Source organism: Sebastes fasciatus, chromosome 13, assembly GCF_043250625.1.
Source record: "Sebastes fasciatus isolate fSebFas1 chromosome 13, fSebFas1.pri, whole genome shotgun sequence".
In the NCBI taxonomy this organism is placed as follows: Eukaryota; Metazoa; Chordata; class Actinopteri; order Perciformes; family Sebastidae; genus Sebastes; species Sebastes fasciatus.
In genome coordinates, this window is record NC_133807.1 from 16,205,073 (window position 1) to 16,228,412 (window position 23,340).

General features: G+C 39.2%; 2 protein-coding genes across 2 annotated transcripts in view; both read right to left on the reverse strand.

Annotated features, from left to right (window-relative positions):
• gas7a (growth arrest-specific 7a) overlaps positions 1–2,354 on the reverse strand; it is a 41,793-nt gene extending 39,439 nt beyond the window's left edge. The window contains exon 1 of the mRNA XM_074655842.1: positions 2,230–2,354. Coding sequence (XP_074511943.1) covers positions 2,230–2,232 — 3 coding nt within the window. The 5' untranslated portion in view covers positions 2,233–2,354. The remainder of the gene's footprint in view (positions 1–2,229) is intronic.
• A 3,426-nt stretch (positions 2,355–5,780) lies between these two features.
• On the reverse strand, positions 5,781–22,641 carry LOC141780554 (myosin heavy chain, fast skeletal muscle-like). Its single transcript, XM_074655824.1, has 39 exons — positions 22,438–22,641; positions 21,081–21,224; positions 20,843–20,999; positions 20,595–20,622; positions 20,399–20,510; positions 20,225–20,317; positions 20,029–20,092; positions 18,728–18,826; positions 18,540–18,643; positions 18,313–18,451; positions 18,118–18,236; positions 17,880–18,029; positions 17,626–17,796; positions 17,237–17,546; positions 17,052–17,113; positions 16,886–16,973; positions 15,937–16,054; positions 15,717–15,840; positions 15,448–15,584; positions 15,109–15,364; positions 14,771–15,013; positions 13,885–14,061; positions 13,664–13,809; positions 13,491–13,581; positions 13,024–13,413; positions 12,822–12,948; positions 12,328–12,446; positions 12,047–12,243; positions 11,044–11,227; positions 10,799–10,964; positions 10,603–10,727; positions 10,220–10,528; positions 9,436–9,639; positions 9,229–9,354; positions 8,976–9,146; positions 8,559–8,663; positions 8,352–8,447; positions 7,849–7,983; positions 5,781–7,206 (listed from the first exon to the last, which is right to left on the reverse strand). Exons 1-39 carry the CDS (start codon positions 22,639–22,641, stop codon positions 7,165–7,167), a joined length of 5,832 nt encoding a protein of 1,943 aa, XP_074511925.1. The 3' UTR covers positions 5,781–7,164.
• Positions 22,642–23,340: the final 699 nt, after the last annotated feature.

Sequence of the window (23,340 nt, forward strand, 5' to 3'; positions counted from 1 at the left end):
GAGATTAATGAACCTCAAGCTTCTCGTGGTGGTTCAGGAGAAAAGCTGATGTTTACATTTTTATGCTTTTTGTCCATGTCTGCATTCACAAGGTTATATCATTTCTAACACTTCACAGAGGTCCATTATATACAAGAGGGAAAAATGTTTGTTTTTGTACTGTAGAAAAGCAATGATATGAGACAGAGAATATGGGGAAAAATAAGCTAAAAATAGGGCATCTCATCGCAAAAAAAGTGTTTCATTATCATAAATCTACTCTGGAATCTGAACTGTATAGGCAATCTTAAGATATAAAAAAGGAACCGCCTCTATGTGTAATTTTAGATACGACAAAAGCACAATTTTTCACATGGTTTGTTTCTGTGTCCCGAGGCAGCTGCTGAGAGTTTCAAACAGCAGCAATTATAAAAAAACACAAGAAGAAGGCTTATAGAGGAATGTACAGTCACTCCACACAGGATGCTGATAAAAGAAATAAAGCAGAGGGCATGGAAACAGTAACGAGGCCTTTATTCTCTCAGAGGCTAAATGAGCATATAGCAGCACATTACTCAGCCTGCTGGCAGGTTGGTTTTTGTTCCTCAGAGGGGTGCAGAGCTTTGGTGAGTATGTAAATTAGAGGCTGTTCTGATGAGCTTTTAGCATCTTAAAGTTAACTGTTTGAAATACTTTGACAGTCGCAGTGTGTGACGAAGATGATGCTACATTTTATAGAAAAGGGATATAAGAGTCTACAGCCATGCTAGCGTCTCTGCGAGGTACTTAGGCACAGCAAAGAGTATAGAAGCAAACAGGCGAAACTCTGGTGCTTTTTTGACAACAGCCGCTAAATGGCGCTGCGGTAGCGCTGCTGCCATTTTGGACTGAAAACACCAATGAGTCCATTGCCATGAATGTATAGAGACGCCTGTAAATCAGGCAAATTTTTTTTTTAGGTAAATCAACTTCACAGTACGATAGTCCACTAAAATAGCTCTCATTTAAATAATTATGTCCATAAAGTTGTAAAAACGTGCATCAGACCCACGGGACTACACCGCCCTGCACGCTAATATGACATATCCGGTTCTGCCAGCTTCCTGCTAGCTGTATGCAGCTGTAATAATGGAAATATTGGCTCTAATTCAACACTTTTATTATCGTATAATACCCCCATGGTCTGTATGGCCTGTACTGTGGTGGATGTATTAACATCTCTGTTCCCAAACAACCGGCTATCAGCCAGTAGCTAGTAGTGCTAGTAGTGTGACATAAACAGAATTTTATGAAAGCGGCCGGGCATAAAAGTTTAATGAATAAATAAGTAAGTAAATAGTTTTAATAGTATGCATATTTATAATATTTTTTTATTGTTCAACACAGGACATTTCGGTAGAGAAAATAAAAATGATGGCAATAGAATAGAAATAATTTTGTTTTAATTTTGTACTGCACTTTGTAGCCGGATGTTTGGTACAGAAAGCATGCTAACATATATTCATTACATATATTCACTCAAGTGCGGTACTTAAGGACAATTTCTAGGCACTTGTACTTTACATTGTACTTTCAGTGATATTAATCCAGAAACATCAGATATAAAAGTAAAACACTGATAGGGAACATTTTACTGCACAATGAGTACGTTTACTTTCCTACTTAAAGTAAATTGTGCTGAAACACACTTTTACTGAAGTAAAGGATCTAAATACTTCTTCCACCACTGCATATCTGAATAGTTTTAACGTTTATTTACTCCCACACAACTTATTCTTCCAAAGAGTTAGAAGTGCAGCACAAACAGTTTTAGAGATTCATATCTCAGCGCACACCAGACCTCTAACAGTTATTTGTTATTTCTGCATCAGTTAAGAGAGTTTTTTGGGAGCTAACAACTCAACAACAATTTCACATCCAGGGTCTTCGTGTTCAAACTTTAGTCGTGAATAAAGCAAAATGTGTTGTTCACTAATAACTTCTGGAGCGATGTTGGATGAGATTTGAAGTTCTCTACTGTAAATTGATTACTACATGAAGCAGAAAAGCGTTTAAAAAGAGAGGGATTGTAAACATCCTTTTATACTGTATGTCTGCTTCATTTACTGGTGAAGACGCAAACTAAATGCAAAGTCTCACATTGGAATATAAGAGGATACGTCTATTGGAGTAGTGGCTAAATTGTTCTACTTAACATAGATGCAAACACTTCTTTAAATAGCATTTAAGGGAATTAAAAGAAGTTCTTACCATTCTGCTACGCTGTCGTGCTGCAGAACTGTATCTGTCAACTCCCCACTGGAAATATGAATGAAGAGACAAAGGGGATTATTAGATGTCATTTCTGTAATGATCCAAAGCCTTCAGGGTTTGCAGCTCCGAGTGAATGGAGACACACTGAATATCTTTCAAGTTCTTTTTCCACTTGTTAAAAAATAAAAAGGCCTGGCAGAGAGGCATGCTTTGGTTTTGATCAAGACATTTTCTATGAGTCTTTGTTGAGCAGAAATGTCCAGTGGTCCTCGCTCTGTGTCAGAAACACAAAAGAGGACACTGTCAGACTGAGCTGTGATGTACACGGACACAACAAGGACTTTTCTGTCTTCACTGCTGGTTTCTTCTGTTAAATCCAATTGACTCTGAATATAGTGAGTGACAGTCTGGTCATATTCATGCAGTTCAAACAGATGAGGTCTGTCTCTCTCAGGAGAATGAAGCCACTTGTGATTACACTGCTGGGCCTTTTGGGATCATAATAAGATTTATGACTAACAGGTTACTTTCCAATGTACAACAACAGTTAGCTGCAATTTATGGCAGTCACATAGTTAAAAACAAGCTAAAAAAAAGAAAAAAGAAAAAAACGTATGTTATTAAAGGTCCCATATCATGCTCATTTTCAGGTTCATACTTGTATTTTGTCTTTCTACTAGAACATGTTTACATGGTGTAATGTTAAAAAAAAGACGTTATTTTCTTCATACTGTTGGCCTGAATATGCCTGTATTTACCCTCTGTCTGAAACGCTCCGTTTTAGCGCATTTCGACGGAATTGCGACGGAATTGCAACAGAATTGCGTTGCTAGGCAACAGCTTGGGTCCATGTGTACTTCCTGTCAGCTGATGACATTCACATACACTGCAACCAGGAAATAAACTGGGACACATTTAGAATGTTTACGTTTAAATCTGTGTAAAGGGTCTAATTATTGTATATTTGTGACATCACAAATGAGCAGAAATCCTGACGGCTTGTTTCAAATGCAGAGTTTGAGTGTTTCGATACTTTCATAGTATTTATATAGGACTTAAACCTGCTTTATAATTAAAAAAAACATGAAAATCTCACTTTTTTTGTAATATGGGACCTTTAAAGCTTTGAGATACACTCCATGATTTTGTTATTGTGCCCCAATTTGGTATAGCAATCTCAAAATGTACTTATTAAAATGTTATTACATCGGTCACAGTCTCCACATTTCGCCAAATTTTGAAATAGGGCCTCAAAAACCCATTTGTTATAGATTCAAAAGTAGTTTGCTGCCCCCAAATAGAATACAAATCTGAAAATCTACGTCATGTACTTAAATAAAAATAGATTTTTGGAAAGATTTGTTAAGAGTCACAGCATTACAGCAATTTAATTGTTATAGGCCTGGAGTTACCCTGCACTATAGTCATTTTTAACAATCTCTTCTGCACTATATTCACTTTTTTAATAGTCCTGTATCACAGCTGTTACCCTGCAATATATTCAGTTTTAACAGTTTTCTTCATCTCCTTGTATTTTTATATCTGGTATATTTTGTTTTGTACTTTGTAATTTGCACTACTAACTTTTTTTACAGCCTTTTTACTAACAGGTTTTGCACTATGGAACTGTGATGCTGGAAACTTGAATTTCCCTCAGGATCAATAAAGTTACTATCTATCTATCTATCTATCTATCTATCTATCTATCTATCTATCTATCTATCTATCTATCTATCTATCTGATTACTAAATCTGTTTTGAGAATTTATGAATGTTTAACTACCATTTATGACAATTAAATCACTCAAAAACAAAACGAACTGCTTAAAAATAACTCAACTGTCAATGGCAAGTAATAGTATTCCCATTATAAATCATAAATAAATACATAAATACATGTTTTATAAACACTGTGTTATAGTAGGAGTTCAGTGGCGTTTTTAAGTGGAGAAAAATGGAGGGGAAAAAACAAATGTTATTAGTTTGGACAGATGCAAAACCAGAAAATATCACACAAGTTAGCAGTTACTGTACTTTATCCAACATAATCCAACTGGGCTCATAAAGGTTACCTGTTCTCCTCAAGGTGCCGTTAAACTGCTCATTTCCCCTTTCTGTATGCCTTGTTTAGCCATATTTCACAGTGTTGTCCTGCTTTCATGTTTGGTAGTTAATCCTCTCAGAAAGATGCTCCTCTGAAGAAAGCCTGTTCCCGACCAGGTAACATCCTCTCCGAATAACACACAGTCAGGAGGACAAAAATAAAAGATCTGACTAGCTAAATGTTAGCTAAATTTAAAAATTATTTTTGGGGCTGAGGAGCCTTGCAAAGCCACTAAATTCACTCAGGCTGTGTTCAGACCGACAGTACAAACAATTAAGTCATCATTAAATTAATAATCTGTTAATGATTAGTCTATAAAGTCTTCACAACAGAGAGTGGAGGCTATACATATTTATGCCTGGTTGTCTCAGTTTTTCTCACAGAATTAAAAGGTTTTAATAAATTAATGAAAACATCATTGTCTGTCATCGCTGCACAAAGCAGTTCTAAATAAAAAAAAGTCTATAAAACTAGGTTGTTTTTGTTACACTGTTCATTTTTCATTTTAGATCAAAAGCAGTTGGATGTCTCACTGGAAAGCAAAAACAAAAATCCTAGACAAGATCAAAAATGAATAACTTATCTTCAAAAGACTAAAAGGAGACGAGGGAAACAACAACATACAAGATTTAGTTTAACTCATTATGACAAAAAAGATCTCTGAGTGATCTCTCTTGTCTTCAATGGAAATTAAAGTACTTTGATAATACTTCATTATGAGTTGCATGTTTATTTCACTGCTCTATTTCCCTGCTGAAGCCGCCTGAGGGTCTCAAAATACAACAGTACTCTAGTGTATTATAAATAGTACATAATGTATCACCCTCAAGCATCTTTTTGCTTTCGGTGCACTGTCAATAGAAGAATGTATTCAGCATTTAGAGTGACTGATGAGGGTCAGAGTTCATTCCTCTCTGGTGTATCAGGAAAACACAATACAGCAGCGTAGAACAGTATGGTGTGTTTGAATCTTTGTGTTCCAGTTAATTGCCTACAATGGATTCATGTTTAATATCTTTACTGCACTATACATTCAGATTTAATCAAATTAACATTATTATTATTAATTTTCTTCTAATTTGAGCCTATTACCAGCATTAGCATGGCTCTAAGGATGGCAATGCCAGTCAGCACCACTTTTACAACTTTGTTTCAGACTGAAATATCTAAACAACTATTAGATAGATTCCCATGAAATTCTGTGCAAAGCATTCATGATCCCAGTCGATAAAAGCTGCTGATTTCGGTGATCCTCTGACTTTTCTTCTAGTGTAACCATGAGGTTGACTTGTTTGGTTTTGAGCTAAATGTCTCAACACACTATTAATACTACGTCACTTGCTTCGACCGTCGAATAACACCGCGGGTGGGTTTACATTGGAGTTAGTGGAAAGCCTGGTACGTCACATACTGTTGCTAAAGGGTGCCTCCGTGCGTCGGTTTCCGATGCCGAGGGGTACTTACCAAATGGAGGTATTTGAGAAGTTGGAAGTGATAATCGGTTGCAATATGACATGACAATATAACCTCACAAAAAGAGAAAAAATAAACATTTAAACACATGTTTATTGCAACAAACATTGAAACAAAAGGACATTTTTTATTAAATAATTAAATAACAAGAGACAAAAATTAAATTAATAGGATCCCTTCAGTAATTTAAATAATTAACTTTTTATTCACCACTTCAGAAAAATTGCAAAACTCACTGAATCAAGACTTCCCAGCCTTCTCTTCTCATTTCCTATAACCTTCAAGCTCTCCCTAAATGAAAATCCTTGTTGTAACATCCACACATGATCAAGTTTTATGTGGTTTAAAAGGTTTATATGTTCCTTGGTGTTTCATGATTTTTATAAGCATTTTCAGGAAGGAAAAACGAGGTGGCACGAGTTCAAAGGAACTCTGATGGAAGAAATGTTTGCTGATATCAACTGTGCAATCAAAGTGAAGCCTAAATTCTGCAGACGCTTTGTTAAAACCCCGTCCCTTAGCTCACCTTGCTGTGACATTACAGCTACAGGACTCGGTAACCTCCAACAAAAGCTTCAGTCGAAATGTTAGCCTGACAGGAGTATTCACTGTGAGCTGTGATTGGTCGACACTAAAGATCACGGGCAACCTCACACATGAATAACAATGCACCTCTGTTTCCTTTGGAGCGTCGCCACAGTCTCATTGTTAAAACAACTGTATCCCACTCAGCCTTTATTTCCGCACCAGCTGCCTGCAATAATCCTCAAAAAGGAATATAATCAATCCTCTGCAAATCCACTTTTAAAGGTTGTCTGGCCGTCGGTGTCCGGCCACCAATCACCTCAGTCTGCTTTATCCACCAAAATAGCATTTGTAAGACCCTCAAAACATGTTGGAGGAGTCAAAGACAATATTCAGCTTATTTCTGCATGAATGTGTAAGTTCTATATAACCGCCCGTACTATGTATAGCAGACTGTTGCTATGGGCGCAGCTCTGATGTCGGACTCTGGCGGATCGCTTTTGTGTCGAATTATTTATTTTTTTAAGTAAGTAGCTGTGTAATAAGCGTGATAATGTACAGCTAGCGAGTCATTGTTGTGAAAGAAAACCCTTCAGGGCGATGAGAGAAGCGGAAGGGTGGACCGGCTTGCTGTACATTATCCCTTACATATATACTGTACAGTATACATATATGACAGTGTGTATTTATATTAAGGATGATCGCTAATTTATTTTAGTAAAACAATTTGATGAGTTAATACGTTATGAAATTAATATGGTAAACTACTTTATATAATTGCTCTCAAACATTTCTGCCATGCACGTTTGCCTCTGCTGGTGTTCAGAGAGTTAAAGTCCAACATTCAGCAACTCGCCCTGTCCTTCTTGTGCCTGCGAATGATACAAAAACAGTGTATATTTATTAGGGCTGTCAATCGAATAAAATATTTAATCGCAATTAATCGCAGAATTAATCACACATTTTTGTATCTGTTCAAATTGTACCTTCAAGGGAGATTTGTCAAGTACTTAATACTCTTATCAACATGGGAGTGGGCAAATATACTGCTTTATGCAAATGTATGTATATATTTATTATTGGAAATCAATTAACTACACAAAACAAAATATTGTCTAGAAACGCTCACAGGTACTGCATTTAGCATAACAAATACAGTATGCTCAAATCATAACATGGCAAACTCAAGCCCAACAGGCAACAACAGCTGTCAGTGTGCTGACAAACCCCAGTTTCTGCTCCTGTCATAATTACTACAGTCGCTAGAGGTCGCTGTCATCTTCTTTTATTCTTTCTTTCGGTGATCTACCATGTGAATACATGATAAAACCTACTAGTGGGTGTAGCAAGGCCCTACTGACCCACATCTATGAGGCTGATAACCACTCATAACGCCCACTTAATGACCTGATGACAGTCTAACTGGCTGCTGAGTTCCAGTCATACAGACAATAAGGACATTAGCTAAATATTAGTATATTTAGTGTACATATAAAATAAAAGACACTCAGTACCTTTGTCCCAATTTCTCGGCTCTTTGCTCGCATCTTATTGGCCAGAGATTCGGCCACGTCAGCTCTCTCTTCAGCCTCCTCCAGCTCGTGCTGAGCCTTCCTGAATCTGGCTATTTGCATGTTAGACTGCTCCTCCTGGAAATGAATCATGTTGAATGTATCGGTCAGAGGTGGAGGAAGTACTCAGATCCTTTACTTAAGTACTACACTGTGAAAATACTCCACTACAGGTACAAGTCCTGCATAAGTATTGTAAGTATTATCAGCAAAATGTACTGAAGTTGCAGTAAAATGTTCCCTGTCAGTGTTTTGCTATTATATATGATGTTTCTGGATTAATATTACTGCTGCATTAACGTGTATGTTGTAAAACGTACAATATTTAGCTCTGAGATGTAGTGGAATAGAAGTATAATATAGCAGAAAATGGAGATACGCGTGTAAAGTACAAGTACCTTGAATCTGACACATTACTGATCAATAGATATGTGAGGTTCACTCACAGTTTCTTCGGCGTGTTGTTTGTAGGACTTCATTTTGATCTGGAGCTTGTCGACCAAATCCTGCAGTCGAATGTTGTTTTTCTTGTCTTCCTCAGACTGAAAGAAGTCAAGAAAAACTTCTGGATCATTTTTACAACAACAATATGGTGCTGAAATGTTCAAAGGTTCAATTAATTACCAACAAAAAACAAGTTGTTGTAGCTTTACCTGATAGCTGAGCTCTTTGACTTTCCTCTCATATTTACGGACTCCTTGGATGGCCTCCGTCGAGCGTTTCTGCTCCACTTCCAGCTGGATTTCCAGCTCACGGACCTGAAGAGCACAATCCAGGATCATTTTAATGTCACAGTGAGTCTCCGGGATTTTAATTAGGATTTTTGTTGAGCTGCTTATATCAGAAAAATGACTTACATAACTCAGAAGTCATACGTTTGACTGTCTTTAAATTTAGCTCAATCTGTCCTTGGAGAAATCCTGGATATTCCCTGATATGATCATTACTGTCTAGCCTTATGTCTAATTTGGTGCAGATAACGAATGTAAAAACATTTTCTATTATTATTATTATTATTATTATTATTATTATTATTATTATTATTATGTAATGTGGAAGTAGAAACATACTCTAGCCTCCAGTTTCTGAAGCTGCTTCTTTCCGCCCTTCATGGCCAAGTTCTCAGCCTCGTCTAATCGGTGCTGCAGGTCTTTCACCGTCACCTCCAGGTTCTTCCTCATCCTCTCCAGGTGAGCGCTTGTGTCCTGCTCTTTCCTCAGCTCTTCAGTCATCATGGCGGCCTAGAGGGGCCACAACAGTTTTTTTTTAATTCCATAAAGTCTGTGTTATAACCACAACAAGATCCCTGTAAGAGCTCCTTACCTCAGTGATGGCTTTCTTGGCCTTCTCCTCTGCGTTCCTGGACTCTTGAACGGCTTCCACTATCTCAGAGTGAAGCTGAATAACATCCGCCTCGAGCTTCTTTTTGGTGTGTAGGAGACTGGTATTCTGCCAAAGATAACAAGAGGTGTGACTTCTACAGATAAAAAGAGGTTTGTTTGATAAGTTTGACACTTGTAAACAACCTACCTGAGAATGTAGAAGTCCTGCACGCTCGCTGGCATCAACCAGTTCCTGTTCAGACGTTTTGCAGCTCCGCTCTGCCTGTTCCACGATGGCTCGCAGTTCTTCAACCTCCACCTGCATCAACGCCGTCCTCCGCTCCATCACAGCGACCTGCTCCTTCATATCATCCTGCCCTCTGACGGAGTCCTCCAGGTGGATTTGGGCGTCCTAAAAATGTATTTATCCATTGCAGTGGATGAAAGTAACAAAGTTAATTTACTCAAGTGCTTTACGGTCCTCTACTTGAGTATTTTCTTCTCATGCCACTTTCTACTTCAATACATTAGTTAGTTTAGCCTTAAACCACTCAAATCATTACATAAAAATGCCTTTAAAATTCATGATAAAAAACATGTGAAATCAATACGTAAGTATTCCTTAAGTACACCTGATTCCATAATTATTTTAAATTTTTCTATTGTTTGTTTCAATTGTTTATTTAATGGGGGAGGGGAATAGGGACGGGTTTTAACATATACATTATTTATTTACTTATTTATTATTATTATTATTTTTTGCTATTATTTCTTTTAACAAATACAAATAATAATAATAATAATAATTATAATAATAATAATAATAACAAATTCCACAAAGCAAAACCACTATAAATAATAAGAAAATAAAACACATCAATATCACCACTGCCGTATACTCACTAAATATACTGTATGTTAAAGGTGCAATGTGCAAGATCTGGCCGGAATTTTAGTTTACATATTCTCACTTTAACTCAGTGTTGTTGTACCTTGAGTTGCCCCTGGATGTTCCTCAGTTGTTTCTGGGACTCGGCTGCCTGCCTGTTAGCGTGACTCAGCTGGACCTCCATCTCATTCAGGTCGCCCTCCATCTTCTTCTTCACTGTCAGCGCGTCGTTCCTGCTGCGTATCTCGGCGTCCAGAGTAGCCTGCATGGACTCCATCACTCTCTGGTTGTTCCTCTTCAGCTGGTCGATCTCCTCGTCTTTCTCCACCACTTTTCTGTCGACTTCAGCCTTCACTTGGTTCAGCTCCATCTGCGCACGCAGGATCTTGGACTCCTCTTGTTCAAGGGAGGCCTTTAAAAACATCAGTGGTTACTTACACCAATGCCAAAGACATATTTGATGGCTATGTTTGTTATCAGTTGTACCTCAGCTTCTTCCAGAGACGTTTTCATGTCATATTTTTCCGTCTCCACCTGCTTCTTGAACTTCTCCAGCTCATGAATCGTCTTCCCGCTCTCCCCGAGTTGTTCCGTCAGGTCTGAGATCTCCTCTGAAAACCAATCACTGATTTAAAAATGTTTTTCACAAACTGTTGTTTCCTCAAAATGAGATTTCACTTACGTTGCAGGTTTTTATTTTCCCTTTTCATCGTCTCCCAACGATCCAGCGTTTCTTCGTAGGAGTTCTTCAGTTTGAAAAGCTCAGTGCTCAGAGATCGAGACTCTTTCTGAACGCTTTCAAGCTCAGCCTGAGACTCCTGGTACTTCTGCTTCCACTCGACAAGAATCTGAATTCATTCAAACATTATATCTCGTCATATTTACTGATGTAATATATACAAATCTATGTGGTATTAAGCACAATACCTTGTCAAAGCTCATCTGCTTCTTGTCGAGGGTGGCGGCTAAGCTGTAGGATTTTTCCACGTCCACCATGAGATCCTCCATCTCATTCTGAAGTCTCTGTTTTGTTTTCTCCAGCGAGGCACACTTTGAATTCACTGCTTCGATTTGTTCTTCAGCCTCTTGAAGACGCTGGGCGAGTTTTTTTCTGTCAAAAATTAAACCACTATTATTAAAATGTTATCAAGGCGCCATTTGTTAAATGTGCAGTGTGTAGGATCTGGCGTCAATTAGTGTTGAGGTTTCAGATTGCAACCAGCTGAAACTTCTCCTGTGTGCCAAGCATGTAGAAAAACTACGGTGGCCGACGTGAATACGTGAATGTCCCTCTCTAGAGCCAGTGTTTGGTTTGTCCGTTCTGGGCTACTTTAGAAACATGGCGGCCGGCTCCGTGAAGAGGACCCGCTCCCTACGTAGATATAAACAGCTCATTCTAAGGTAATAATAAACACAACGATTCTTATTTTCAGGTGATTATACGATAAAGAAAACATACTTATTAATATTATATTCCATTTCTACCAATAGATCCTCCTAAATGTTACACACTGTTCCTTTAAGGGACTAAAAATAAAGTGAGTGTTAGAATACAACAGATATATAGACATAGACAGATATCGATGGTTTTGGAAGGCTTTCGTCGCCTCCGCTCTCTCTCTCTTGCTTCACCACTCACTTCCCGAGTACACACAATCAAAGCACTCTACTCTTACAACAACTGACTCCAGAGAGGGCCGTTTTCACGTCGACCACCGTAGCAATTCTACTTGGCACACGGGAGACGTTGTAATCTGCTACCTCACCGATAGATACCGCCAGAACCTACACACTGTTCCTTTAATCAAAATAAATGATGAAATATAATGTGCACTCTTTTACTCTTTAACACATCAGGGCCTGTCTGATGTCTAATATTAAAGCCAACATTAGACTGATGCATTGATTTAATCTCCGTGTATATGATTACTTTGCTTCCTCCAGCTCCTCGGTGCGTTGGATGGCATCAGTCTCATATTTGTTCCTCCACAGAGCGACCTCGCTGTTGGCTTTGGACAAACTGCGCTGCAGCTCAGCTTTGGCCTCCTGCTCCTCCTCAAACTGCTCCCGTAGGAGATCACAGTCATGATTGGCCGACTGTAAACTGTGGGCCAAGGCATTTTTAGCCTGTGGAGGAGGACAGACAATAAAAAACATCATGAAGATATAAAGCCAAATAAAGCACAACAGTGTTTTCAAACCTTCGAGTACCTTCGTTTCCTCCTCGATCCGTCTCTTTAACTCGTCAATCTGCGTCGTGAATCCATGTTTTCCTCTCGTCAGCTGGGAGATGAGACTCTCTCTCTCTTCTATTTGTCGAGAATATACAGCTACGGCAAGTCAAACAAGAAAATATGTTTCAAATAAAAACACTGGTGGAAAGTAACTAATTACGTTTACTCAAGTACTGTACTTGAGTACAAATTTGAGGTACTTCTACTTTAATGCATTAGTAATAATAATAATAATCTAATGATGGAATAGTAGAATATAGTCAAAGTTTTAATACAATAACTACATTTTCCTGATTACACTTACATACTTTTACTGAAGTAACATTGTCAATGCAGGACTTTTACTTGTAACAGAGTATTTTCACAGTGTGGTATTAGTACTTTTACTTTAGTAGAGGATCGAAATACTTCCTCCATCCCTTTTTAAAACTCTAACTTTATGAATTTTAACAAGAGGAGGGACATAATTACCATTCTCAGTTTGAAAACGAGCCCTCTGATTGGTGAGATCATAAATTTGTCGCATGTTTTCATCACTCTTGGTCTTTAGCTCCATAAGCTGATCTTCAAGTGAGCGACACGTCTTCTCCAGATGAACCTGAAAGTTTGTAAAAGCTAAGTCAGTTCTGCATTCATTTGTTCTGCTAATATCCCAAATTTAAAAAAATCTCACCTTAGTTTTTGCAATTGTTACCATATTACCGGACAAATCATCGATCTCCATCCTCATCTCACTCTTTTCCTTTTCCAGTTTCTGTTTGATTCTCTGGAGGTTGTCGATCTGATCTCCCAGCTCGGCCATGCTGTCCGCCTGCTTCTTGCGCAGCGCGGCGGTCGTGGCCTCGTGGTGCAGCGTGGACTCCTCAAGGTCGCGCCGCAGTTTGAGGATTTCGGCTTCGCGTTTCTTGTTCATCACAATCTGAGCGGAGGTGGCTCCTCCGGCCTCCTCCAGCCTCTCGCTGATCTCCTCCAGCTCCCTGGACAGATCACACCTCTGCTTCTCGATCCTCGCCCGGACGGCTCGCTCAGCCTCGACCTCTTCCTCTAGCTCTTCAATATGAGCCTTAAAACAAACAAAAATACAGTAAGCATACCATGAGGGTTGTTATATAAGTCTGACTTTAATGTTAGTTTTATTACATTGAGCTCCTTCATCTTCTTCTGAAGCTGGTTATTAATCATTTGCTCGTCTGTAATTTTGCTGAGCAGCTGGTTGTTCTCGAATTCTTTCCTGCAAGGACAAGAAGATACAAGATGTCAGTTTATTACTATATTATCCTCATCATACACGCTTTCCCTGATCAGTGCTATACTTCTTAATCTTCTCCTCAGATTGTTGTTTGTCATTTTCCAGGTCCATCAGGGATTCTTGAGCTAGTTTCAGATCCCCCTCCAGCTTCCTCTTGGCTCTCTCCAGGTCCATGCGGATCTTCTTTTCTTGCTCCAGTGAACCCTCCAGCTTGACAGCAAATTGCAGAAAGTTAATTAAGATGTCAAGTAACACCAGGATGTATTTTTGTCAACAGCGACTCACATCATCCACTTGCTGTTCCAGCTTCGCCTTGGCTTTGGTCAGAGTGTTGACTTTGTCTTCCTCAACCTGAAGATCATCCAGAGCCCGGTGATGAGCCTCCTGAAGGGCTCTCGTCTCTTTGGTCAGTTTGCCGATGTTTTCATCCTGAGCGGCCAGCTCCTCCATTAGGTTTTTAACCTGCGATAGGTAGTACACATTATTACACATTCATTATGAACAAAAACATGAAGCACAACTAGAAAACACTCTGAGAGCACAGTTCTCCCAAGACTGGAGAATACCAAGTCTGATCAGGAAATATTAGGGCTTGGAACAAGCATCAATTATTGAAAAACAAACGAAATACGACTTTTCACCATTAATTGGAGTGTTAGAAAAATATGTTTCATTCAAAATTGGGAAAAAATGGGACCAAATTCCATTGAATGTCTTTGTTGGAGAATATTAATCCTGATCTGGAAGAAATAGGGCTTGGTACAAGGATTCATTATAAAATAAAAATTGACACAAGTTATAACTCACAATATGATGAAAACATATTATTTTTGGAGAATACCGACCTTGATCAGGAAGGATTAATTGTAAAAAAAATTAAAAATATGAAATGAGCCAAATTAAACGAGGATTGGATGAAAACATTCAAATCCAAATAGGGAAAGATCTGCCAGAAATGGGATGTGATCTAGAGGTTGTTAGCAAAAAAGAGAAGAGTTTTATAAAAGGCCACATAGTGGCTCTGTCTGTCTGTCCAGAAACCCATCTGTTGTTTGTTGGCCAATGGGCAAACTGACCACAACCAAATTGCAGTTGTTTTTGAGATACCCTGCTCCATTAAGAAGGAGATACATGGAGGTACCAACCAAACAGTACGGGCTAAATCACAAACCTTGTTTTCTGTGGCATGTTTCTCCTTCTCCACTTTATCCAGAGTTATCTCCAGGTCATCGAGGTCTTTTTTAACCTCAGAGCATTCGTCTTCCAGCTTCCGCTTCTTGGCGGTCAGCTCAGCGTTCATATCCTCCTCGTCCTCCAGCCTCTCGGTCACCTCTTTGAGTCTGGCCTCCAGCTGGATTTTGCTCTTGATCAAGCTTTCACATTTCTCCTCTGCATCGCAAAGATTTTCTGAGTCCTAAGAAGAAAACAACACGGAGAGAACGACACTAACGTATGATCGTTTGGATGACTTGACTGCGATCAGTGGCTTTTATTTGCGATGACACTCACAGATTGTACTTGCAGAAGGAGGTTATTTTTCTCCTGCAAAAGAGAAACCATTTTCTCTTCAAGTTCCTTCCTCTTGGACTCTGACTTTACCAGATCCTCTTTACCTTTGACAAAGTCCTCTTTCATGGTCGCCATCTCCTTTCCGGTCTCTGCGCTTTTTAGAAGTGGCTTTATTTTAAAGAACAGCTTCATCCACGGCCAGTGCTTCACACTCATGAACGAGCGCAGGTTATACTGCAGAATCCAGATGCAGTCTCTGTAAGATATGCAGTAACATATTTTAGTGGTATTAGTTTAGTTTCTATCGTTGTAGAGGAGAATTCTTGGTGTTGATCTTACTTTTGAGCTGTTAATTTGGAGATTTCTTTTCTCATGAGATAACCAAGACACAATGCTTGAGTCTGGGTCACGAGAGAAACCAGTTTTTCATCTCGCAGCTCCTCCAGAGTGCCGAGTAAGCCAGCTTTGAAGAAGACCTGAAACAATATGGTGTAGTAATCCTGCATTAAAAGTAATCAATGCATTGCTTCTAAAAGGCTAAAGTCTATACGCAGTGTTTCCAAAAGCTTTAAGAAGGTAACCTTATGAGGCCTTATTTGAACACATACCTTTGTGGCCCCAAATCTGTACTGAGTGTGATCAAGATCAATCGATCCAAGAACCTTCTCAGCAGCTGTCTTTCCATCGATGAACTGTCCCTCAGGGATGGCACTGGTGTTCAGGATCTTGTACCTGTTCAAATTTAGATAAAGATAGATTATCACAAACTGGAAGAACTTAGTATTAGTGATCTTTATGTTGTTCTTTCAGGTAGGAATCAATGCTGACCTCTGCTTGAAGTCAGCGTAAATAATCCTGCTGGGGAATCCCTTCGTGCAGATCCTGATGCCCTCCAGCACGCCGTTACAGCGCAGCTGGTGGATGACCAGGTGATTGTCCATGATGCCTACAGTGAAGTCAACATGAACTGATTGACAACAGACACTAGGAGCATATTTGGTAACACTTCATTTTACAGGTCCGCAAATTTCATGGTAATTAGGTGATGATTAGCAAGTAACCTGTTTGAAATTTATTTGGATTTACTGCCAAATTATCCCAATATTTACCTCAAAATTACTTTATTATAAACATTATTTAATAATTATATTACGCTATTTCCCAATAATGTATTTAATACATTTAATAATATAATAATACATTTAATTTATTAGCAAATATTTCTTAAAACACTCAATGAATCATTACATTAGCTATCAGGTTACATTCGTGCAGACAATAAGTCACACAATGGTGAGATTTGTGCCTGATCAGAAGTGTCTTCTATTAATTTTGGTTTTCCACCTCCGATGTAGAGCAGCCGCTTCTCAAGCCTAAGGGCCCTATTTTAACAATGATATGCTATTTCAGCATATACGGTAATTATTAAATAATGTTTATAATAAAGTAATTTTCAATAAATTTTGAGGTAAATATTGGGCTAATTCCCCAAAAAATCCAAATAGGTTACTTGCTAATTATCACCTAATTACCATGAAATTTGCAGACCTGTAAAATGAAGTGTTACGGCATATTTCAACATCATATTCTTAATCTTAATTTGCATCAATAAGGGCCTATGTACAGTGGAAACCACTTATAGTGATCAACCGCTTATATGAATCAGAAAGCTTGGGACAGAATCATTCCTGAATGCAGTTTATCCGCTTATAGTGATCAGTTTGACCTGGACAGAGTTTTCCACTGGAGATAAGCAGTTTTTCTCTTAAATTTGTACCTGGTGTTTTAATCTCATTTGGAATCAGGCAACGCACAAAGTGAGGATGGGTGCCCCTCAAGTTGGTCATTAGTTTTCCGAGATTTTCCTGTAGGAGATCAATCGTCATTAGATCTTTGCAGGACAAGACAGTCAAATCTAAAACAGAATATTATCACTTCTGTACCCTGAAAACAGCAGACACAGTCTGAAACGAGCCGCCCTTCTTCTTCGCTCCTTTCTTTGCACCTTTGCCACCAGCGTCTCCGCCCGACTCTACAAACAGACAGAAGAATTATTTGGTATTTGCCAACGTATGAAGCCCAGTAGGTAATAGAAGGGTCTTATAATTATCCCAAAGCTTTGTAGTACCTGCTTCATCACCAGAAAATGAAGCATACAAGAAAGACAGCAGTTTCATTGATGACTTCTGGTAAAGCTGCACCACAGACTCATTCAGAGGGTCTTTGTTCTTCTCCAGCCAGCCGGTGATGTTGTAGTTCACAGTGCCGGCGTAGTGCATCAGAGTGAAGTGAGCCTCCGGCTTCCCTTTGACCACCTTTGGCTTTTGGAAAGCATTGTTTTTTCCAAGATGCTGGTCATAGAGTTTGTTCTTAAAAGAAGTGTCTGAGGATTTGGGGAACATACACTCCTCTTCAAGGATGGAGAAGATGCCCATTGGCTGTTGAATGTATCATACATTATATAAGGTGCCTGAAATTACATAAAATACATCCTGATGTGCAGTAGAGTAATCCTACCTTTTCAATGAGCTCAATGCAGGCTGCCAAGTCCATACCGAAGTCAATGAACTCCCAGTCAATCCCCTCTTTCTTGTATTCCTCTTGCTCCAAAACAAACATGTGGTGGTTGAAAAACTGTTGCAGCTTCTCGTTGGTGAAATTAATGCAGAGTTGCTCCATGCTGTTGTACTAAATAGAAGAATTAACTCATATCAACACAAAACTGAGAATCATCACCATCAACTGACCAGAGCTTAAGTGTCCAAACTCACATCAAATATTTCAAATCCAGCGATGTCCAACACCCCGATGAAGAACTGCCTCGGCTGCTTCGTGTCCAGCATCTCGTTGATTCGTATAACCATCCATAAGAACATCTTCTCATAGACGGACTTGGCCAGAGCACCAACTGCATTGGTGATCTGATCAGGAGATTTTGAAGAATCACTAACACAAAAATGTATATATTTTTTTATGCAAACAGGTTAAGTCTTGGAGCAGTCACAGTACCTGAGGGACTGTCTGGCCCTTGGTGACGTATTCATTCCCCACTTTCACTCTGGGGTAGCAGAGGGCTTTCAACAAGTCAGCAGAGTTCAGAGCCATGAGGAAAGCCACTTTGTCTGCCACTGAGAGATAAACACCACATTAATATCGTCAGCATGTTTTCATTGATAACAAAAAGACTAAAGCGAGAAGCGTCACCCTCGGTGCCATCGGGCTCCGCCTGCTCCTCCCGCTGCTTCTGCTTGAACTTCATGTTCCCGTAATGCAGCACAGCGCCGGTCAGCTTGTAGATGGACATTTTCTCTTCGTTGGTGAAGCCCAAGATATCAGTGGCATTCTGTTACATTAAATTTAAAGTTAGTGGAAAGCAATAAAATCCATGTGTATGCCGCTGAAACTGATAAAGAAGTAGCTCAGTAGCTCACATCAGTGGCCAACAGCTCTTCTTTGTCGTCGATGCTGGCCACAGTGATCTGCCCCTGACTGATCATGGGGAAGTCATATGGGTTTGTTGTTATGAGAAGCATTCCTGAAGAGAGAAACAAAAACTAATTTTATTTATTTATTCTTCAAATTATCTTAATCTGATAAAGATATAATGTTCTCAGCATACCTATAAGCTCTGATTTGTGGCCAGTCATTATCTGATAGAAGATGTGGTAGCTCCTCTCTTCAGACAACTGGAACGTCACTCTCGACTTCTCCAGCAAATCTACATTGGATCGTATATTAAATGATGATTGTCAGTTGTATTCATAGACTTTATATAAGAAGTGGACGTAGTCACTGTGACGTCACCCATTGGTTTGTGGACTGCGGTTTTGAAGCCACGAGTTCTGCATTTTGGCCGTCGCCATCTTGTTTTTTTGCAACCAGAAGTGACACGAGAGGGTGGAGCTAAGTACAACCGAACGCTGAATAAAACATTTTTAGGCGACCAAAATGTTACAATTAACTTTCATTAACTAAAAACACACTGTGAAAGGGTTAAAGTTGAAAGATGAAAATACGGACAAATCCCAGACAGGAAAATGCCGTGGTAGCGACCTATCAATCGAAGATAGCCACGCCCAAAAGCAGTGTTTCCCAACCTATTTTACTTGAAGCCCCCCCCCACTTGTATCTAGGAAATTATTTTTTTTGGAACAACTTAATTTACAATAATATTGTTACAGGTGAAATAGATTTTTTGTTATGTGGTTAAATAAATGTAATTTATGGTGTTGTTAGATTGCTGCTAGACCACCCAGTTTTTGAAAGGCTAAACGCCAAAAAATATGGATTGAAGCAGAACATTTCGTGAGATAAAAACATGTTGTGAATCTTTTTTCAATAAATTTTGACTTTTGGACCTGGGGTTATTGGAAATGTTACTGGAATCTAATTCTACAAATGGTATAATACTAATAATATTAGTGTAGCCTGATCTTTATATGCATCTGTGCACAAATACAGAGTTTAAACAGAATGTGGCCTACTTAATAGCAAAAAAAATATATCTTTTTAAATAGTTTTATATACAGACTGTTGTATAAATTATCTAGCAAGTGTGTTATCATGATTTTAGCTATACCTGTGCAAATCTAATTTGGACAACCCTGAGAGCAGACAAATCCTGGCGCACCACCTGAGATCTTTGGGACCCCCCAAAGGGTGGCCGGGACCCCAGGTTGGGAAACAATGTCCTAAAGCATCCCCTGCTTTATGGTCTATTTGACTCTAAATGGGACCATAATTTACTAAATGAACATCATGCTGTATTGAAGAAGACTTAAAACCAAAGATTGAGACTTCTATACAATCTGACTTCTGCAAGTTTAAGGCACTTCAGCATTGGCTTCACTTTTCAGAACTGGAGGTTGCCGCCTGGTTGTAAGTATACATATAATGAACAATGTGGAAAATCAAACTCACAGGTTTCAATATCAGCAGAAGCCAGTTTTCCTGTCGTTCCAAAGTGAATTCTGATGAATTTACCCTATGAAATATAAAATCCTCTGTGAAATTGCACAAGAAACCATGATACTTTCTAATCAAGATTTGGGAAATTTTTAAAGAATAAGACAAGGTTGCAGTCCTTGGACCGCTGGACCAACTGGCTCATACTTACAAATCGTGAAGAGTTGTCATTCCTCACAGTCTTAGCATTCCCAAAGGCCTCCAGCAAAGGGTTCGCTGAAATGATTTGATCTTCCAGCGTCCCCTGGAAAACACAGCCAGCTTCATCACAATCCAATTGTAGTTTTGTGATTTTTTTCAGGCTTATATATTGTTGAGGGATTACCTGTATTTTACTAGATGACTGCTCTTTCTTGTCGCCACCAGCCACTGCGATTGTCGCAAAGTACTGGATGACACGCTTGGTGTTGACGGTTTTCCCTGCACCAGATTCTCCACTGTGAACACAGAATCAAAAAACTGTACATTTGTTACTGACTGAATTGTAAGACACATTTTTACTAATATGCGGCATGACTCACGTGATCAGGACAGACTGGTTTTCACGATCTGTTGATGATTAAAGATCAACTTCAGTGACAGTTTTGTCTCGATGAAGTGATGCATTAGGTTAATGTGACAAAGTGGCTTAAAGGCCCTGTTATTGTGAGCAATGGGATGCTACAAACACAAAATATTCACATTTAGTACCGATATGTCTGGTTTGTTTAAACACGGGCAGATGTTGACCTTCGATGTCAAAGTCTCAATGCTCCTCACTCTTTCTTACCTGTTAGCATATTTTGATATGCATTATCAGAGACGGAGAAAATATGTGGCGGTGCCTCCATGCGCTTCTTCCCTCTGTAGGCCGCCACCACCTTTGGGTCGTACACCGGCAGCCACTTGTAGGGGTTTACAGTGACACAGAAGAGCCCGGAGTAGGTCTGCAGATGACAATATACAGTGTGTCAGGTAAGAGAGTGAGGCTCAAATAGAGAGGTGAAAATGTCCCTCTAATTACGTACATAAATCATCCACACTGCATAACGATCTTTGAGGTTAAACAGCACAGAGGGCTCATTGAGGTGGGTCATCATGGCCATGTCCTCAATTTTGTCGTACTTTGGGGGATTCATAGGATGGCAATCTTCCTCCTTGACTGTTACAGTCTGGAATATAAAGTGAGAAGAGAAGATGAAATGATATCGACTGCAGAAAATAGGATTTTCTTGCTGCAGAATGAACAGGATTCATCAACAAAGAAAGAAAAATAGCATATGAGAATAAACTAGAATATAAAATTTAACATTAAAAATGTATAAAATTGGGATTTTTGTAAGGACCAAATACTGGTGTTTTTTGCATGTTATGGCCCATTTATCACAAAACATATATTCTTTATGTTACACTAACCAGTTTTAAAGGTGCAGTGTGTAGTATTTGGCAGCATCTAGTGGTGTGGTTGCAGATTGCAACCAACTGAATACCTCTCCACTCACTCCTCCCTTTCCAAGACCACGGTAAATTGAGCTACCAAGCACAAAACGCCGTTCGCCTCGCTTAGAGGCCATCCTTATTCGGAGAACTACGGTGGCCTTCAGGTAACGTAAAAATGCTAAAAGCTCTCTAGAGTTCTGAGCTACTGTAGATACATGGCGGAGCAACATGGCGGACTCCGTGAAGAGGACCCTCTGCCTGTAGATATGAAGGGCTCATTCTAAGCTAAAGAAAACACAAAAGCCGTGTTTCCATTACACTTTTTTTTTTTTATCTTTTTGCCTTTATTTGATATATATATATAATATATATATATATATATATTATATATATATCCATAAAATGCGAATGCTTGTCTTCGTTTCCGGACCGTATGAAACTAAGCATATAGTAGCTAACATGAAAGAATAATTACAACTTGCCCAATTGAAACAAATTCCTGAAACATCTTTCCACTTTTCTATCTCAACTTCTACTTCTTCTAATCTGTTTACTGGCAGATTACAGCCATGCAGCCTATAGCTCCATCTTCTGACCAAACTACGCAGTAGCCGACAAACTGAGTTAATTTGCTCCAAACCAGTTGATGGGAACGCGCCTAATTCACATTTCTTTTTTGCTTAAAATTTGCTTGACAATTGAATGGAAACACAGCTATGATTCTTAGTTTCATGTGATTATACACTAGTGAAAACATAGTTATGAATATTATATTCCACTTTTGCTACTAGATCCCCGAAATCCTGCACACTGTTCCTTTGCTATAGTGTTTTTTCCCCACCTTCGAGGCAGCCACTGGTTCCATTTCTGTACAATATGATTTTCTTGTTTTGAATGATACATTATTTATTGCGTAGTAATTGAGTTGTATACAGACATATTTACCTCATCAGCTTCAGTCTTCACGGTGACTTGGCCACCTTCTTTGCTCTGGATGAGACCTTTGATGTACAGTTCCTTGGCATCGGGCACAAAGCAGGCTGTTCTGGCATCAAACGGTCGGTTCTGAGCCTCGACTCTCTCCTTCTCAGGTTTGCGGAGAAAGATGGCTGCTGGCCCATAGTGGGCCATCTCGGCATCACTGCTCATGTTGATATCTGAAGGTAACAAAAGCAAGAAAGTGAGTACGGGCAATTAATTAAACATTTCAAAAATATTTGTAATCTAATTTGTATCTTACTTACCGGGTTTACACACCCCAGTAGAATTGAATCAAACCCACCAATGTTGACAGATTTCAGAGGGGAAAATGATGGACGATGCCAATAGTCAGTGCAGCAGGACACTAAGTGAACACCAGCGGGAGGCTGAGGCTCCTTTTATCATGACGAATGTGCTGCTGAAGCAAACCGGATGCTCCAAACTTGGCAAATGTCAATCAAGTCGCATTATTGATCTCTGCTCTTAACTTAAATATGGCACAGGATCTTCTAGTGGTAATAGGAACATGTCAGCAGCCACAGGTGATGATCCTCAAGCACTATTTTTACATGCCTTCCATACTGTCATTAGCTACTGAACGTTTGTGTTGCTCCTCAGCGGGGCTACATGTTTAATGCATAATGAGCTGCTGTGTTTCGTGTGATAACATTGATTTAGAGATAGAAATTTGCCATTGTGTGTATTTATGGGTAGAAACTATACGTAACTTAATGTCTCCATGATGCATCATGACCTTCATGTTCATCCAGGACCACCTGCTCATTCTCCTCTAAGGCACCTTGCTCGGATTAACCGGATTACATTTCAGACATTTTGGAATGTGCCATGAGAAAATGAACTTTTTGT

Coding starts and splice junctions, on each gene's coding strand:
- LOC141780554 (XM_074655824.1), bottom strand. CDS start 22,641: ATGAGCAGTGATGCCGAGATGGCCCACTATGGGCCAGCAGCCATCTTT. Junction 15,841..15,936: donor TACGCTGACTTCAAGCAGAG/GTCAGCATTGAT, acceptor AAATTTGAACAG/GTACAAGATCCTGAACACCA. Junction 9,355..9,435: donor CAGGACTTCTACATTCTCAG/GTAGGTTGTTTA, acceptor TATCTTTGGCAG/AATACCAGTCTCCTACACAC.